The sequence below is a fragment of the Typopeltis vanoorti genome, chromosome 8, assembly GCF_054136105.1.
Source record: "Typopeltis vanoorti isolate ZY-2024b chromosome 8, IOZ_Tvanoo_1.0, whole genome shotgun sequence".
Classification (NCBI taxonomy): Eukaryota; Metazoa; Arthropoda; class Arachnida; order Uropygi; family Thelyphonidae; genus Typopeltis; species Typopeltis vanoorti.
In genome coordinates, this window is record NC_143556.1 from 6,762,493 (window position 1) to 6,783,457 (window position 20,965).

Genomic DNA, 20,965 nt, shown 5'->3' on the forward strand with positions numbered 1-20,965 from the left:
TTATTTTTCAACATAGTCTCCTTTTAGGTCTATACACTTAGTCCAACGATGCTCGAGTTTTTTTTTGATCCCGTCTATATAGTATGATTTGTCCAATTCTTCAAAATAGGCAGTTGTTCCGGCAATCACCTCATCGTTTGATGAAAATCTCTTTCCTACCAGCCATTTTTTCATGTTTGGAAACAGATAGTAGTCCGAGGGTGCCAAATCTGGAGAGTGGAGGGGAGGTGATATGAAAGGACTTTGTAGCGTAAATCGAATAATTTTGTGGTCACAATTGCAGAAGAGTGAGCAGGTGCATTGTCGTGGTGAAAAAGAATCTTCTTTTTTGCCAAGTGTAGTAGTTTTTCCTTTATTTCATTATTTAAATGATACACTCCGGTAATTGTTTTGCCCTTTTCCAAGAAGTCTATGAAGATTATGCCATGAGCATCCTAGAGGACGGTGGCATGAAACATTAATTTGGCATGAAACTCTATGGATTTCGATGGATTTCGATCCGAGTTTCGGACCCAGCTATAAAATAGAAAGGGATTTACCATCCCCCTTTCAATTAACAAATTCGCCGGTAAAATAGCTTTTCGGCTTATTATCTTAGTAATTAACAATATAGGAGTGCACCACTTTGGCAATTCGATAGTAGAGGTATGTAAGTTCGTGTTCACTTAAAAACCTTGATATTCCAGGTCTACCTACTCACTGATGAGACCTCAAAAAAGATTGAAACCGGTCTGGGTAGTGACCTCTTCTCATAATGTAAAACAATATATATACATCTCTTAGGAGCTGGGTTTTACATTATGAGAGAATATTAAAGTTAGTGACGGAGCTTGCTCCACCTTTGCATGGAGTTGCCCTGGTGTTGTACTACCCAAGTGATCATTTACACTTGGGCCTGCTGATAGTTTTTTCAGCATGAAACTCGATGGGTTTCGATCCAAGTTTCGGACCCGGCTATAAAATAGAATGGGATTTACCATCCCCTTTCAAAGAACAAGTTTCTTTTCCTTCTCCTTCATCCTTGCAACTGCTGTACTGTGGAATACAATTTACAGTCATTTAAATCAAATGTGAACAAGTTCCTCCTTTCCCAGCCCACTACTCATACACAGTACTAATGTACTATAGGTTGACCAACCAACCAACCTGTGGTGTATGGGCACAATATTAAAAAAAAAAAAAAAAATCTCTCAGTCTATCATTATCAAGAACATATAAGCACAAAATTATTCTGTTTATTATTACACAGGCATCTCCATAGACACTAAAAATAAGAGCTCTTCTTTATCCATTATTATGATGCGTATCACATCTCTCTTTACATTCATTTGCTTGTAAAATACTCTGGCAACCCATTCTGTTCAATCACCATTCTCCAAGCAAAAAATCTAGTCCTTGCACTCTTGCTAATTATACTCTTAGTTTCCTTTGGTGGGACTGAATATTTAGTATAATAGCACTCATTATACTAAATATAGGATACAAGTACTTCTTCTTTCACTATGCCTTGTCCCATGTTAAACGGGGTCGGCGCACCAATCTTTAACCTTCCTCTTCCAAGTTCTCCAGTCCAGGGCGTCCTTCAGATTCCATCCTTTCTCCCTAAGATCCTCTGTCATCTTATCCCTCTACCTGAGCTTGGGCCTACCTCTTTTCCTCCTTCTCTCCAACTCCATATACTCCACTCATTTGCCAACATACTCCTCACCCTTCCTCTCTACATGTCCAAACCACCTCAGCCTACTTTCTTGTATCTTCTTGCCAATTGGTCCCACCTTAACTGTCCCTCTGATGTAGTCATTCCTTATCCTGTCCTTCTTTGTCACACCATTTATCCATCTCAACATCCGCATCTCCGCTACCTCCATCTTCCTCTCCTGTGTCTTGGTTATAGGCCATGTTTCTGCACCATGGAGCATCACCGGCCTCACCACCATCTTATAGAGTTTTCCTTTCCTCTTACAACTCACTCTCTTGTCGCACAGGACCCCGCTCATCTTCCTCCAATTCATCCAACCACATGTTATTTGGTGCTGTATTTCCTCATCCAGGTCACCATTCCTCTTGACAACCGACCCAAGGTACTTGAATTTCTTCCCTGAAATTAGCCTTTCACCCTGGAGTTGTATGACAATATCCTCGTCACTCCCAGTTGACATATATTCAGTCTTCACCTGGTTAATTCTCATGCCGCTCTCCTCTAATGCCTTTCTCCACTCTTCCAGGATATTTTCAAGTTTCTCTCAGGATGATTCGCATAGAACAATGTCGTCGGCAAACAGCATGCTCCATGGTGCCTCCTTCTTGACATCATCCACTAGTACATCCATGACCAGGTCAAAGAAGTAGGGGCTCAGATCTGACCCTTGGTGTAGCCCTATGACAATGGGGAACCCTTCTGTCATGCCAACACTAGACCTGACTTGAGTTTCTGTTCCTTCATACATCTCCTTCACCAACCTCACGTACTTCTCCGACACCCCCTTCTTCCTCATACACCTCCATACCTCCTGCCTGGCCACTCTGTCATATGCCTTTTCCAGGTCTATAAACACCATGTGCAGATCCACTTGCATCTCTCTATATTTCTCCATCAATCGCCTTAGTGCAAATATCGCATCCGTTGTTCCTCTTCCTGGCATAAATCCAAACTGCTCCTCACCATTCGTTTCCTTCCGTATCCTTCCTTCAATTACTCTTTCCCATATTTTCAATGTGTGTGACATCAGCTTTATCCCTCTATAGTTGCCACAGTCTTGAACATCTCCTCTTCTTTTGTAGATTGGGACGAGAATACTTTTCCTCCATTCCTCTGGTATCTTTTCCTGTTGGGTTATTTTACACATCAGATCCCATAATATATCCACACCCTCACTGCCCAAACTTTTCCACACCTCCCCAGGTATCTGGTCTGCCCCCACAGCCTTTCGATTCTTCATTTTTCTCAGTACCCAAACAACTTCCTCTCTACTTATGTCTTGCACCGGTCTCTCGCTTGCCTCTCCATTCTCGCACCTCTCTCTCTCTCTCGGATTCTCCTCATTTAGTAGTTTTCGAAAATATTCTTTCCATCTTCCTCTGATTTTGTCCTCCTCTTGTAATACTACTCCTGAGGCATCCTTTATCTGCTTGACTGATGTTATGTCTTTTGAGGCCTTATCTCTGGCTTTCGCTATTCTCAACAACTGAGCTTCTCCACCGTTTCTCTCCAGTTCTTCATAAACCTCATCAACTGCCCTCACTTTCGCCCTTGCCATAGCTCTCTTTGCATTTTTCTTCGCTAATCTATATGCCTTCTTGTCGACTCTAGTTCCAGTCATGTCCCATTTTTTCTTTGCCTCTTTCTTTTCCTTGATCTCCAACTGCACCCCCTCATTCCACCACCATGCCTCCTTATCCTCAGGCAGTCCCTTTCCTGATGTTATGCCAATCACCTCTTCTCCAATTTTTCTAATATTCCGACTATTAACATCCCACCATTCTTCCACATCCACTGGTAACTTCATTTCTTTCAATACCTTTTCTTTAAACTTATTCCTTGGGCCTTCCTCTTCCAATTTCCACCACTTTATTCTCCTCTGTATCCACCACTTCCGTCTATTCTTCTTTTCCGCTTTTATATCACAGTCTACCACAACCAACCTGTGCTGCTACACTTTCTCCATTAATCACTTTACAGTTCTTCACCTCCTTCAGATGTTTCCTATGGCACATAATATAGTCAATCTGACTGACTCTATCCCTGCTCTTATAGGTTATCAGATGCTCAACTCTCTTCTTCTTGAACCATGTGTTAGCTATAGCCAGATCGAAGGCCACAGCGTATTCTATGATTTTTTTACCTTCTTCATTTCTTTCACCACTACTCCAACCCCCATGTACCCTTTCTTCACCACTTCGTCGCCTTCCTACATGCCCGTTCAGATCTGCTCCGACGATCACTCTCTCACCATCAGGGATTCCCATTACTACTTGGTCAAATTCTCTCCAGAATATCTCTTTCTCCTCCTCATCACAACCTACTTGTGGGGCGTAGCCACACACTATAGTAGCCACACTTCCTCCCATCTCAAGCTTAACGCTCATAATCTGATCATTCTTCTGGCACACCTTGCAGACTCCACCCTTAAGCTCCTTATCGATGATAATTCCAACTCCATTTACACCGCTATAAAACAGTTTATATCCCTCCACCAGCTTCTTTGCTTTATTTCCTTTCCACCTTGTCTCCTGCACGCACAAGATCTTCAGCTTCCTTCTGGATACAAGTACTATTTTGTGTTAAATAACTATAATCAAAATTAAAATGAAACACTTCATTTTGACTTGTATATCAAGGTCACCTTTAGGAATATATATATATATACATACACTAAATCAACTTCAACACTACTACTTTAAGCTATAAATGTGTAATAACAATTAACCAGCCTAACCTGATTCTTGTGGTAGCAATAAATAAATAAATAAATAAATAAAATAATAAAAAAATAAAGAAATTATATCAGCCCACTTCAGAAATTAAAAGTTAACTGTTAGTGTGTATTAATTTTCTTGGAGTATTGTTATTAACTTATAAGTTCTTTCACTTTTTATATTATTGTTGCCATTCCTGTTCTATTCTATATAGATATCCCAAGGTAGGTCCTTCTGAGTTATTATCCTAAGCCTGAAGTCTTGTTAGTTATACTGAGCCTGGAGTCTTGTGGATGTAGAAATAGGAATTTGCACAGTCTTACTGGAAGGGGGAGGAACACTCTGGAAATATGTCATTCACCTGTTATTAATCCTATAAACCTCCCTTCAGCAAAGCATCAAAGATGTTATGGTTATCAGTTACTAATGTAACCTTTATATCTGAAGCTTGGAGAGTTGAATAATCCTATATTCGACATTATTGCATTATGTCAAATAGGACTGAATGTGCATTGAGCAAATCTTAAAGAATTTTAAGGCTGTCTGCCATCATGTCTACATCCAACCAGAATATGGTTTGAAAAAACCATGTTCACATACATCCATCTTATATGTGTGGTTGTGTTGTGTTCCTTTTCAATCAACCCTATGGAATTTTCTGTTTTCCGTTAGTAAATTAGGCAGGTATGACTTTTTTTTTTTGTTCTTCTTTTCTCCCAGTCTATCATTATCAAGAACATATAAGCACAAAATTATTAAAGTTATGATCTGTTTATTATTACACAGGCATCTTCATGGACAATTAAAATACACCATTAAAGTGAATGGTGTATCTTAGTTGTGCTGCTTAATTGATTAAAGCATTTGTCTAGTAACTGAAAAGGAACACAACTTATATATCCAACCAGACATATAAGTTGGATGTATGTGAACATGGTCTTTTCAAACCATATTCTGGTTGGATGTAGACATGATGGCAGACAGCCTTAAAATTCTTTAAGATTTGCTCAATACACATTCAGTCCTATTTGACATAATGCAATAATGTCGAATATAGGGTTATCCAACTCTCCAAGCTTCAGATATAAAGGTTAATTAGTAACTGATAACCATAACAGCTTTGATGCTTTGCTGAAGGGAGGTTTATAGGATTAATAACAGGTGAATGACATATCTCCAGAGTGTTCCTCCCCTCCCCCCCTTCCAGTAAGACTGTGCAAATTCCTATTTCTACATCCACAAGACTCCAGGCTCAGAATAACTAACAAGACTTCAGGCTTAGGATAATAACTCAAAAGGACCTACCTTGGGATGTCTACATAGAATAGAACAGGAATGGCAACAATAATATAAAAAGTGAAAGATCTTATCATAAGTTAATAACAATACTCCAAGAAAATTAATACACACTAACAGTTAACTTTTAATTTCTGAAGTGGGCTGATATAATTTCTTTATTTTTTATTATTTTATTTATTTATTTATTTTTTGCTACCACAAGAATCAGGTTTGGCTGGTTAATTGTTATTACACATTTATAGCTTAAAGTAGTAGTGTTGAAGTTGATTTAGTGTGGCGTATGTTATATATATATATATATATATATATATATATGACAGATTGATCATTGACTCGGTTAACATACATAGTTTTATGAAAAAAAAAATTGAATGACTAGAACCGAGATTTAATTAAAAAGGTTTTAATATAAACACACTACTAGTTTCGGCCTGTAACAGCCTTCTTCAGGTGACATTATAAAAGAAAAAACACTAAACATTGAGGGTTAAAAGACTATGAACAACATAGACAGTCTTTATACATAATTAGCATTATGTATAAAGCATTATGTGTATATATATATATATATATATATATTCCTAAAGGTGAATGGTGTATCTTAGTTGTGCTGCTTAATTGATTAAAGCATTTGTCTAGTAAACAGGAGATCATGGGTTCATTTCCCATCTGTGCTTTTAGGCTTTTTTCTTATACGTCATATACAAAACATTGCCGGCCTGGTTGACTGAGTGGTTACCATATCCACTCTCCAGCCAAAAGGTTGCGGATTCGAATCCTGCCATGAGCATGGGTGTTTATGATTGTCTGTCAAAATACTAGTAGTGGTGGTGGGCAGTAGATACTGTTGGTGTAGTAAAAAATGTTGCAGTTGGTGGATTGAGTGGTGGAGACGGAGAGTTGTAGAGTAGGTGCCTTCCCTCGATGAGCCTTTGGACTCCTTGGAGGTGTCATGTAATAATAATAATAAAATAATAAAATCTTTGCTGTTCAGGTGACTGCTTCTCTTGGTAATTCAGATCACAATCTTACCAAAATTTCATTTCTGGTGGAACATCCTTTCATCAACCACAGCCTCATGAATGATTTACATTATTTTTACCCCTCCCTTCCATGGTCAGACTACTGTTTTCATTTGTCAGATCTGGATAATTGTTATGATCTTGTTACAGAAATAATCCATATTGGAATGGAGTCTTTCATTCCTCACTCTATTCAAAATTCCCACTCGATATCTAAACCATGGTTTATTTTCCAAAAAACACCCTATCGTAAGTGGCTTGAGAGAAAACCCCCCAGTTTCCTTCAGATCCTATATGGTTACCTGTAATACTTTTAAAACCATCATTAAAAGGACTAGGCTAAGTCTGACATTTTTTATTTATTTATTCGTGTGGGGATCTCTCCATTCCTCGACCGCCCCTTAGGACAGTCATAGGATTAAGTACTATATCCTATGACTGTAGCTTGTGTGTATTCATGGGGCCAGTTTGCCTGCTTGTGGGATGAAAAACCCTAGATAAACTGGGGGAAGAACCCTGCTGTCCATGCCCAAGACTAGCTAACTTGGCTTGGCTGACAAAGATCCTTAACCTCTTCATATCATCAAGGGGAATCGAACGTAGGACACTCCTTCCCCAGGCATATTGATGCGAAGCACATAGCCACTAGGCTAACCATGCGAACAAGTCTGACATTGATAGGGCTAAATGTACAAAATTCACTGCCTGTGCAGTCATGCCTTCTGGTCATTCATCAAAGTTGCTGGATGCAACTTTACTTTTGTCCATCTGTGCTTCATCTTCTTTCTCACCTCTCCTTTATAGATCACCAAGGCAAATCACCTGCTTCTTTGCCAAGAACATTACATTACATGTTCTCCTGTGATCTCCCAGAAAGATTCCATCAGCTGGTCCTCTCACCTATTGTGCTCCTGAACTAACATCTGTTCTTTATCATCTGTACACTGTATTATACTCAGCTGGTATCTACCCTACAGCATGGAAGGCCCATATGGAACCATTTCTTTAATAAACAAAAAATTAAGTAAATAAAAAAAAAAGTGATAAATGTCTACCATCATACTACTGCTCTCATTTTAGCTTTTCCAAAGTAACGGAGAAGATGATCAACAATCAACTCCCTCGATGCTTGGAGACCTGTCAGCTAATTAGTGACTACCAACATGGATTTTGCCAATCTAAATCCACAGGAGATCTTGCCTATATCACATACCTCTGGACATATGCCATGGAAAATTTTGAAGAAACCGGTACTGTTGCACCTGCCATTTTGAAGGCATTTGATAGGATCTGAGCTTGATGGCTTCTTAACAAGTTACTATCATACAGACTGCCTTTCTCTCCTCATAATTTGATTACCAGTTTTCTCTCAGATTTATAACGATATGTAGTGGAAGTGTGGTGGAAGATATTCTCTCCTCGGATTTTCCTGCTAATCAGCTGTCTCTCAAGTCTCTTTCATTTCACCCATCCTTTTCCTGATTTATACAAATGACCCACTCTCATTGACTGCAAATCTTATTCATAGTTTCACTGATGATAGCACTCTCCACTTAATCCTACTCATATGACAAGTCTTGCAGTGCTCAAACATCAGTGCCCTGAGCACTGATCTCTGCAGTATTCTTTACTGGGGTGAAAACACCCTTCAATGCATCTAAACATCATTATTATTTGTTTCCTTGTAAAAAACCTTACATCATCTCCACTTAATTTTGATAATGCTCAGCTCAGAGTCAAGATCAGATCTTTCTTCTTGGACTGACTCACTCTAAACCTTTCTTGGTATAATAATATTACTTCTATATCATCTTCAGATTCCAAAAAAACCTTGGCATCATATTTTTTTTTGCTCAAGATGGTACTTTTCTTCTGACCAGTTACTTACTCTGTATAAATCTCAAATCGCACCAATCTTAGAATGTTGCTGTTATATTTAGGGTGGGTGCATAGAACCTCCCTAAAAATTTTTGATGATGCTGTTGAGAAAATGGGCAGTTTCATTAATGACACCTTGCAGACTCTCTTCAGCCACTATATCATACAAGATCAGTTTCCACATTGTGTCTCTTCCACAGATGGTTCCATGAATATTCACCAGAACTGGTATCCATTATGTTTTCCATTTCTTCCAGATCTGCATGAATCAAGCATCAGCTGCCCAACATCCATTTACAGCTGCACTGCATACTCACCAAACCAGCTACTCTTTTATTCCATCCACCTTAGCTCACATGTGGCATTTATTTGTTATAGTCCCTGCTGCCTCTCTTGTGTAGGAGTAATATGAAATGGGAAAAAATGAATTTTTTTTAAAAATTTGACAGATTGTTTAAAATACTTAAGCTGAAATGCCTGTGTTCTTAAATATAATATATTAAACATATTCTACTCTGCATACATGCATGTTGTCCACTATAATTTCCAACCTTTAAATCCAACCATTTTATTTTGTTTTCAGACTTGAAAGTAATTAAATGTTCTACCAGTTGGTTACTACCCAAAGAAGTATTTGACTTACTACTAAGTCAAATACTGGGACCACTATTTTTTACAGCTTCAGGACTGGCATATATTATATTAGCATTTTCTCCAATATCATGACATATTTATGCCAGTGTGACTTGGCTGTGTATGTCCCAACTATTTTCTGTTTATTAACTAAATTTTATTATTACTATTGTTATTATTATGTGACATCTTCAAGGAGTCCAAAGACTAATCACAGGGCACTCCACTCCTCCACACACACACACACACACACACACACACATACACATCTAACTGTCTCTTCTGCTACTACTTGCATGTGTTCTGAAGGCTGATTTGTCCGTATGCATGATGAAAAACTGGAGTTTCCAGCAGAAAAAACCCTGCTACCTCCATATTAGATCAATTTGCTCACCTTCATTTTGTAATTTTGTTAATTTTGGAACCCACAAACATTTGCTCTATCCAGTTAGGGAGCATTCCCCAGAATATCCATCTTGTCACTTTGCTTTGGATTATCTCCACTACTTTCTCATTTTCAGAAATCCTGATCATCGAATCTATGCACACTAGGTCAGATGTAGAGAGTCCTTATAAAGAGTGATTATAACATTCCTTAACTTGTTAATGTGTTCTTTAACATCCAGTCGATCCAATGAGCATTTTGTCCACTTCATAATGTCCTTTGAATTTCTTCCCCACCATCCCAATGTCTACCTTCATCACTTTTTTTTGCAGCCCATTTCCACAAGTTTAATAACAACTTGTAATCTTTTAATCCTATCTCAAACCTTACAATTTGCTATGTTGAACCAGTAAGTGTTTTTCTTTGTTCACACTGTCATACTCTTTAAATTGTTCTGCAAGATCATTATTGCAGGACATTATTAACATTATTTTTATGAACATATTTTTATTACATTAACATTATTATTAACTATTATCTCCTTCACTTTAGCAGCATCAGCAGATGTCTGGTTAGCTCTTCAAATCATTCTGATTATTGTTAATGTGCAAATTAATAATAATAAGGATATATTCTAGAAGCAAAGATATTTTTGTTTTTTCTGTCCCATTCACAAATGCTCTAATCAGTGGTACAGTATTCTGTGACACAAATGGCTGTTATTACAATTTTTTTCTCGCACCCTTGTTCAGATTTTTCTTTGCTGGTCTAGCTGCCATTCATTCTGCCTGCCCATTCTTCTGATATTTATAAGTTTGAACAACTTCTTGTGAGTAGAATTACTATTGTGAGAAGGGATCTCATCCTGAATATAATCTTGTTAAACACCCAGCTTTTTTATATTATTTTCTTCTGGTTAGAATCACCATTTCCTTAAATGGTAGGTCTGCTCAAACTCCTCCTACATTCAAACACACATCATTGATGGAACACTTGATTTTGTTATTATCATTATTATTGTTTTCCTTACCTCTATGAATTTATAAGACTAATTGTGGGAGGTCAGTGCTGGACATGCAGTCTATCATCCTACTCATTAAACTCATCCATTGTTTGCACTTTTACCATTCTCTCATGCAATGCATTCCATGATCCTACTACTCTCCATGCAAAAAATTTACTTCTTAACTCCTACTCACTACTTTTTTTGGTAACTTCCAAGGATGGTCTCCCCCAATCCTTCTTCCTTAAATATCATAATTATATATCCCACTTCCTTTGTCATCTCTGCACCAAACTATGCATTTTGAATGCTTCAGTCTATTTTCATCACTGATATTGTGCAGTCCTGATATATTTTATACATCTCTGCAGCCTCTAAAGGCTATTTCATCCCATTCAAATCCCAGTGACCATATCTTAGCACATAGAAATCCAGATGTAGTCTGATCAGAGCTTTATACAGTGGGACCACCATTATTTTATTCCTCATAGTCAATGTTCTCTGAGCCTCAAATTTCTTTCTACAATCACCCCAAGATCCTTTGCTTCCTCCACTTCTTCCAGTATATCAAGGGGTGTTTAAGGAAAACAGTATCAGACTGTATACCTAGAGTCAGGAAGATAAATCACGTAGGGGGAAGATGAATTAATAGTATTATTAAGCAAGAGTTGCAGATAAAGAAATAGTTGTAAAGGGAATATAAAGAAAAAGGCGATCGGCATACCCCTGAGCAGTACAAGGTACAGGCAAGGAGAGTGACCTGTATGGTAAGGAAGGGCAAAGCTAATTATGAAAGGAAGCTAGCTGATGAATCCAAAAGAAATTCTAGGGAGTTCTTTTGCTATGTGGCAAGTAAAATGAGAATTGACTTTGGACAGATGACTTTAAAAAGTGTTGATGGTAGAAAAGTAACACAACCAAATCAAATTGTTGCATTACTAAGCAATAGTTTTGCAAAGGTACCACCTTGGTTGTGATATTGCAAAGCTGAACGAGTCACTGACTGGAGAATAGAGGTGCTTAGTATATTGCAGAACTTTAATGTAAACACTGCCAAAGGGTTAAAATGGCATATCAGCCCATGTGTTACGAGGATGCACAAGAGAATTAGTACCTCCTGCTGCCTCTTGTGGAAAAGTTCATAAAATATCCACTTTTCCTCTCAGGAAAAGTTGATAAAAATCAGAACTCAGGTCAAAAATATGATACTTGATAAGGGACAACTTGGTTTTGGGATTGATAGGTCTTGGCTTAGTAATTTACTTACTTTTGTAACAGTGGAGTTGGACAAAGGAAATGCTTACTTGGTGATACTGCTGGATTTTGCAAAGTCATTTGATAGGATTCTACATGGAATTCTGTTGCATAAATAGGAGCCAGTGGAAGTGGATCTGAAGCTGGTGATTTGGATTAGAGGGTATCTGATGGACAGATATCAAAACGTGATTTATGGAGGGGTTGAGTCCAGGAGAAGGCAGGTGACTAGTGGTGTACCTCAGGGTTCAGTACTTCGTCCTTTGTTGTTTAATTTGTACATTAATGACAATAGAAATAATCTGACAGGAAATATCCACTTATTTGCTGATAATGCAAAACTGGGAATAGCCATAGTCAATGAAGTGATGTAAAGATCTTGCAGGATGACTTAAATGTACTGGCAGTATGGGAAAAGTTAAATGGCTGCCAGTTTAATGTGGTTAAGTGTAAGATGATGCACTTTAGTAGGTATGAGATCGCGTGCTGTGTATTATATTGATGGAATTGAACTGCAAGAAGTTGATGAGACAAGAGATTTGATGGTGATTGTGGACAGAGATTGAAGTTTAGAGGGAATATTGCAAAGGTAGCCAAAACAGCACATCTGATTACACGGTTATTGAAGAACACACTAACAAGCAGGGTTAGGGAAGTTATTGTTCCACTTTATAAGACATTAATAAAGTTACATCTGGACTATTGTGTTGTGCACAGATTTGGTTGCCTGGATTCCATGGTGATAAAGAAGTGGTGGAGAGGATTCAGAGACAAGTGACAAAGATTGTGGAAGGTCTGTGGAATAATTCCTATGAGAATAGATTGAAGATTTGTGAACTTCTAAAACTAGCTGATAGGCATAAGAGAGGAAATATAATAGAGGCATATAAGTTTCTTGGAGGGCTCCCCCCCCTGACGCCTACCCCCCTGCTCAGCTTGTCACTATCATACCTGGGCAACACACACAATCTTTCCTCTCTGCGTTTTCTTTCATACAACTTCAAGCAAGAATCTCAGATCTCTCACCACCCGATTTACATTGCTACTCAAGTCATTCGTGCCCACCATCACAATGATCTCATCCATCCTTTCAGCCTACTTAATTGCAATAGCCCCACTCTCTATTGTTCCTCCAAGCATACAATCCTCTGGCATCCTGTCTTGCTCACCACAGATCATTGAGTCTCCATACATCACAGCTCTTACCACTCTGTTCCTTGATTGCTCATCTGCATCCCTCACTCTCTCTCCTGTAAATCGTTCACTCTGTGTTCCCCTACTTACTGCTGTCCTGGCATCACTCCATCCCTGGTTTCAACACTCCTTCGCATTCTTCTTATTCACTGTCTCTCTCTGACTGTTTCCAGCAAGAATCTCAGATCTCTCACCACCTGATTTATATTGCTACTCAAGTCATTCATGCCCACCATCACAATCATCTCATCCACCCTTTCAGCCTGCTTAATTGCAGTAGCCCCACTCTCTATCATTCCTCCATATCGAGTCTCCATACATCACTGTGTGCAGGGGTTGGATACCCCTGCACACAGAATCAACTGGAAGAAAACAAAAGTACTACACATAAACTCTTACAAGTCGGAGAGATTGTTCTTAGAAGCAACTCTGTTCCTTGATTGCTCACCTGCATCTCACTCTGTCTCTCTCCTGTAAATCTTTCACTCTGTGTTCCCCTACTTACCTACTGTCCTGGCATCACTCCATCCTGGTTCCAGCACTCCCTCGCATTCTTCTTATTTTCTCTCTCTCTGACTTTTTCCATTCTCTCCTCTTCTCTCATTCCCTCTCTTCCACTGTTTCTATTCTCTCCTCTTCAATCATTCCCATATCTCTCTCTCATTGCCTCTCTTCTACTGCTCCCATTTTCTACTCTTCTATCATTCCCATAACTATCTCTCACTCCTACTCTGATTCACCTTGCATTGAACTCTTCCATTTGCCTAATCTCATCTTTCATACTTTTCATCTCATTCCTGAGACATTCCACCATCTCTTTCAGCTCATCTATCTCTCTTTCTCTGCAAGTTAGCCATTCTTATTTGCCATTCATTCCCACAATCATGACCATCTCTGAAAACTTCACAATCATTTAAGCCTTTCACACTCCCCACTCTTAATTTTTCATTCATATTTCACTGCTCATTATTCTCACCTGTCACACTATTCGTCTCTCAAAAATCTCCCACTCCTGATGCAACGAGGTGGGATATCATAACATCTTACTCACTGAATTCCTCCCATTGCCTATATTTTAAGCATATCTGTGCTCCCCCCCCCCATCCATCACATATCCATCTGCTGGGATGCATACATGCCCAAAGCCCCATATGCCACAAAATCCTTTATTATGTTATGCAAAATAGAGTTGTTGAATGGGGGAGGACTTGGTGATACTCCATTTGTAATTGGAGCAGCGGCAGCTGTCATCATTCAAATTGAGCCAAGGAACTACTACAATTAAACGCTAAATACTATGTTAATGTAAATACTATGTTTATACACTTGTATATTTGAAACAGCTTATTAGACTAGTATTAGTTATTTTGTATCTTGTATTAATTTTCTCTACTCCTTTTCAGGTTGTTATGAGTCAGCATGGTCCGGCAAAAACGTTGAATCTAAAGACTAGTTATGGTGACATTATTGATATTGATATTGTTCCAGTCATTGAATTTACGTGGCCAAAGTGGCCTAAGAAAGCAAGCAAAGAGCTTTTTAACACATTCAGAGATATTCCAGACTGTGTAAGTAAGCAGCGTTTTGTCTCATTAAATTATTCATATTTGGCTAATAACTTTTTCTTGTCTTTTAGACCCTAGTTCTTCAACCTGTGGTCCGTGGACCAGTGCTGGTCCACAGAAATTTTCTGTTGGTCCAACAAAAATTTACCCCCATCATGTAGTGGCTACATGATTCAGGTACTACATTATGACAGGGCTAGCGGGACACTGCACATTGACAATGTAGTGCCAAACTGGCTCACTTATGCCACAGCTTCTTGGCCAATGGCTATAATCCCCATAAGATAAACAAAATACTAAATGCTCCTAAGAAACCCCTCCCACTTCCACCATAGTGAACTACAACAAAACAATCGCCATCCCATACATTAAAGGCACATCAGAAAAGATATCTGGAATTCTTAATAAACATGATATACGCACAGTATTCAGATGTGTGTCAAATTAGCAACTCTCATCCGGTCACCCAAGGACAGCATCCCTCCTTTATCACATCCAGGAATCTACGAAGTACCTTGCTCATGTGATCAAGCTTACTACGGTCAAACAGGAAGAACTGTGAACATCTGCATCATTGAACATAAACGATACATCCGGCACTATCACTATGGCAAGTCAGGCCTAGCAGATCATGCTTTGGATACCCCTGCACACAGAATCAACTGGAAGAAAACAAAAGTACTACACATAAACTCTTACAAGTCGGAGAGATTGTTCTTAGAAGCAACAGAAGCTTTGAAACATACTCCAAATCTCAACAAATATGGCTGTATAAATTTGCCTAAGATCTGGGAGACAGTCATCTTAAGACATAACTAGTACTGGCTTTTTTTTTCTCTCTGTTTTTTAGGACTTTAGTCTTTGTGTAGTAATTGCAATTTTTTTTTTTTTTTTTTTTTTTCAGATAGAAGGCACCTAATTAGGACTTTTGTTTTTGTGTTGCTGCTACAATTTTGTTAAACTAGTCTGTTGATTACACCATGTTGTTCTAGTCTCGCGTATTGTGACAGACTGTGTTTTTGTGCTCTGAGGATGCTGGTTATAACACTAGCAAAATATCAGCAAGAAGTCAATAAATTATTATTTACTTATAATTTTGTGTTTTGATATATACCGTCAAAAATAAAACAACATGCACAACGAATACATAAGCCTTTCTACACGTTTATAGTAAAACAAAGTACAATTTGTTTATATTCTTTAAAAATATTATTATTCCAAATATTTGGTTATTTTACCAAAACTGACAAACTTCTCCAAAGCCACAAAAGCCTCAAACTCACAAAATAAAGACATGTTCAAACTGTGCTTTGATCTCTTCTGTGTTTTTTTTTTTTATTTGCATTAATTATTTTTTCATTTATTTATATTTTTGCGCATGCTGCATGACGTAAGGAGCATTGGCTTTATATATTCTCTAAATTTCATTAGGAAGAGTACTTATATATTTGCGATTGTTTTCTGTCAGCTTTAGCAGTTTAAAAAAGTGATGGTTTTTCTTTTCTTTTTATACTTTTATACTTATCTTTTCATACTGTTAAAGAAGCATGTAAAGATAAGTGAGAAACTATGCTCTTCTTTTAGTAACCTACAAAATTTCCAGAGAATTCGTATGGATCTGTACATTTCCTCCCGAAGTTGGGAAGATAAAAGGCCTTTTTTTATTCTCTCAAGTCAGTATATATACAGTTGGGTCTCTTTTTATGTGGTAGATACATTCCACAAAAAACCGCATATAAAAATCGCACAAAAAAGACCTAACTTATATTGAAAATTAGGGATACATTCCATACTTTTCTAAAACCGCATAAAACCAAAGCAATGAATTAAAATAAACCTAAAATCACATAAAAAGTTTATTAAAATTCAGGAAAATAAGAATGCCTAAGTTTGTTTTAAAGCTTTATTGAAAAGTGAAATTTTTTTTTACATTTTTTCATCAGAATTATCGTTGCTATTGGACAATATTCAGCAACGTTTGCGAACTTATGCGAAATCACTTTTATCACCAGAAGAGATAGTCAGCGCATCAGATCTGTATGGTAAAGGCAATGGTTCTTCACAAACAGAATTAGCTTCACCCTCGTTCTGTGCTGATTTTTTTCTTCTGACAATTTTAATCAGTGATTAAACTTTGCAATGATGATTTTACTAATTTTTTATGCAGCTCTCGATATCTAGACATACAGTTCTCTAGCTCATGTTGGAATTTAAAGGCTCGTTCAGAATTTGTGTATTAACAAGAAAATGATACTGCACAGTTCAAGACCTTCTCGAGTTATATTTGCAGTGAGAGGGACAGGTTTTTCTTCCACTTCACTATCATTTTCTGGATCTTTGAAGATATCTAAAGTTAATCGATATCCAATAATATAATTGTCACTTAAGGCATTATCCACAAGCAATTCGTCTATGTCACTCTGGCTAAATGTATCAAAACCCTTCTCCACCAATTTCATGTGCCAAAGTAATGATTTCAGCTGATAACGTAGATGTTTGAATGGTTGCACTATTTGCAACACATACATGCCAAGTTGCTTTCAAGCAGGCATTTAAAGTTTGTGGTCCTATTTCAGTGATAGTAGATGCAGCATGATTAAAACAGTCCAAAAGTCAGTTACTGTTAATGATTCATTTTCTAGTTTATCCAATATAAATTGAAAAGTGTGCTTAATGTAATATTTTTTAAAAGTAGCAATTATGCCTTGATCTAATGGCTGAATAATGCTTGTGCTATCAGGTGGAAAAAACACTACTTGCACATTTGGATGTTCTAAATGCGGATGACTTAGTGCATTGTCAACAATTAATAAAACTTTAAAATCGAGTGCTTTTTTCATATATGTTTCCACTCCTGGTACAAAGCAATTATTGAACCATTCAGTAAATACAGCAGTTGCTACCCAAGCCTTTGTATTAGCCATCCAATGTACTGGCAGCTGTTTTAGATCTTTGCCTTTTAGAGAACATGGTCTTAGAGATTGATTTACTAGGAGGGGTTTCAACATTCGATCTCCTGATTCATTGCTACAAAGTAACAATGTTATTCAATCTCCACTTGTTTAAAACCCACTTGCTTTTTTTTCAGACTTTACAATGTAAGTTCGACTAGGCATTTTCTTCCAAAACAATCCTGTTTCGTTAAACACTTGATCGGGACAATATCCACCATCTTCAATAATTTTGGCTAACTTCTCTTAAAAATTTTTGGCTGCTTCTTCATCTGCTGCTGCAACCTTGCTTGTGATCTTCACGTTATGAAATGCGTTCTTTTTTAAAAATCCGGTTAGCTATCCTTTGCTATCTAAAAATTCTTTATCAGCTTGGGAAGCTGAAGTAGATGGCTCCAATTGCTTCATCTGTTCACAAAACGAGGAGTTTTTTTGTTTAATTAAATAACCACTTATAGGAATTCTTTGAGTTAATTCTTCAATCCAAATTACAAGCGCTCATTCTGTTTTTTCCAATAAAGCTTCTCTTGAGTACGATGATAATTTGTCACTTAGTTTTGTGCCAGAAATTACAGATTTTCTTATTGAGACTTCAATCTTTTAGTTGCTCTTATAGTAGATTCGCCTAAATTAAAATGTTTACCAATCACTGTTGATCGCTCTCCTTTTGCTAAGTGGTACTAAAATTGCAATTTTCATTTCCAAAAAAAAAGCAATTTCTTTGGTGCTTTTTTTTTCTCCATTGGGCCAAATTAAATCTTTAAAATAAAAATTAGCAAAATTTAGACTTACAATAATAAAAAAACAAGCACTTACATGCAAAATTAAATTTCACGGACACTCACACGCAAAATTAAATTTCACGGACACTCACACGCAAAATTAAATTTCACGGACACTCACTGCTTACACGTTATGCCAGAATGTGCTGCAAATTCGAGGTTTCCCTGTTGTACATAATTCATTATGTACAAGGAGAAACCCCAAATTTGCATGAAATATAAACATCATAACTTCAAAACCACATAAAAAAGATATGCATAAAAAGAGACTCGAGTGTACACAGTATTCCAAAAGAAAAGGAAAAGCTAATTCAGTCTTCTGAATTTTTTTTTATTTTTAGAAAAAATTTTGGTTTTTAGTACCAAAACCATGTCGCTTTCAACGCATGTCTGAAGCAGAAGCCAAACTGCTCTGGCGAGTTCATATTCCAGAAGTAGAGAAGCAGGTTATTTACAACATGGGTTGTGTTAAACCCCTGATAAAACTAATGAAGGTGAGTACAAATGTCCATGAGTAATTTAAAATAATTGTAAATTATTTCAGTTTTGAGTAATAACCACTTTTGAAATTTCCATGAATTATTTGGAAGCTCTATGCTTCATTTCAAATGAAGCATAGAGCTTCATTTGAAAAAATATATATATATGAATGAGAAAATAATAGTTGATAGTGTGGAAGGTGTGAGTGACTGTGAAAGTTTAGGAGATGGTTTTGTTTGGAGAGTGAATTTAGATTAAGAGTGACTGACGTGCAGAGGGAGATAGATGAGTTGAAAGAGGAGGTGGAATGTCTTGTAAATGAGAGCAGAAGTATTAAAGATAAGATTAGGAGAATGGAAGAGATAAATGCAAGGAAAATCAGAGTAGGAGAGAGAGAGAGAGAGAATTTAGGGAGTATGAGTGAGAGGTATGGGGGTGATAGAAGAGGAGAGAATGGAAACAGTAGAAGAGAGGGAATGAGAGAGAGGTATGGGAATGCTAGCAGACGAGAGGATGGAAACAGTAGGAGAGACGAATTGAGAGAGAGATATGGAAGTGCCAGAAGAGGAGAGAATAGAAACAGTAGAAGAGAGGGAATGAGAGAGGTATGGAAATGCTAGCAGATGAGAGGATGGAAACGGTAGGAGAGATGGAATGAGAGAGAGGTATGGAAATGCTAGCAGGCGAGAGGATGGAAACGGTAGGAGCGATGGAATGAGAGAGAGGTATGGGAATGCTAGAAGACGAGAGGATGGAAACAGTAGGAGAGAGGGAATGAGAGAGATGTATGGGAGTGCTAGAAGAGGAGAGAATGGAAACAGTAGGGGAGAGAGGTATGGGAATGCTAGAAGAGAGAATAGCAGTAGAGGAGAGGAAATGAGAGAGACCTATGGGAATGAAAGAAGAGGAGAGAATGGAAACAATAGGAGAGAGGGAATGGTAAGAGGTATAATGTATGGTGACTCAATGATCCGTGGTGTTCAAGATACGATGCGTGAGGAGTGTTTGCCAGGAGGAACAATAGAAAGGATGGCTATGGCAATTAAGAGAGGTGAAAGGGTGGATGAGATGATTGTGATGGTAGGAATGAATGACTTGAGTGGTAATGTATGTCGGGCAGCGAGAGATATGAGGTTTTTGCTTGAGACTGTACGGAAGAAGACAGAGAGAGGAAAAATAGTGTGTGTTGCCTAGGTATGATAATGATGAGCTGAGCAGAAGAGCAGTGATATTGAATGGCATAATAACAAGAATGTGTGACAAGAGAGGACTGGTATATGTGGATGCTTGGAGTGCGTTTGAGGAAAGAGAGGAATTGTATGCGAGAGACCGTTTACATTTGAATGAAGAAGGACGTAGACATCTGGAGAGATTGCTGTTCTGAACGAGTCAGTGTGTCCCAGGGAGGATGATAGCAGGGGTGGCCTCTTGTGGGAATGGATACTTGGGAGAAGGGAGACGATGTCAGGTAACACTGAGCCCAGTGGAGTCTAGAAGGGATAATGCTGGGTATAGAAACAATGGCATTTATATGCTTTATACTAATGCCAGGAGTATCCGGAATAAGGGAGGGGAATTGGTGGCGTAGATAGCATCAGCCTGGCCAAAAATTATTGAGATCACTGAGACGTGGTTGACAGAAGGGGATATAATAACAGGAATAGAAGTCACTGGGTATAGCATTTTTCATCAGGATATGAGGGGAAAGCGTGGTGGTGTGGTACTGCTTATGATAAGTGATGACCTATGTCCTCTAAGAGTGGAGGCTTTGGAAGGAAGTGAGACAAATGATTTTGAGAGCATATGGTGTGAGGTAGAGGTAGGCAAGACAGGATATTTAGTGGGGTGTTGCTACAGACCCAGGAGCACGGAGGATGGGGACCAGGAGATGTTTAGACAGCTAAGTTTGGCAAGTGCAAGAAGAATGATTGGTATTCGAGATTTTAACTACAATAGTATAAATTGGAGAAAGGAAGATGCATGTAGCAATAGTGGAATGGAATTTCTAGACTTCTTGAGGGACAAATGTCTTAGGCAACATGTAACAGAGGGAACAAGAGGTTCAAGAGTTTTAGATTTGGTTACAGCATCAGAAGAGTTGAT

General features: G+C 37.9%; 1 protein-coding gene across 3 annotated transcripts in view; it reads left to right on the plus strand.

Annotated features, from left to right (window-relative positions):
• The window catches only part of LOC150103703 (cyclic GMP-AMP synthase-like receptor), a 162,345-nt gene that overhangs the window by 84,205 nt on the left and 57,175 nt on the right, over positions 1-20,965 (plus strand). For all 3 annotated transcript variants that reach the window (XM_090396503.1, XM_090396504.1, XM_090396505.1), the window contains exons 4-5: positions 14,488-14,652; positions 18,724-18,876. In XM_090396503.1, the coding sequence (XP_090252629.1) occupies positions 14,488-14,652; positions 18,724-18,876 (318 nt within the window). The remainder of the gene's footprint in view (positions 1-14,487; positions 14,653-18,723; positions 18,877-20,965) is intronic.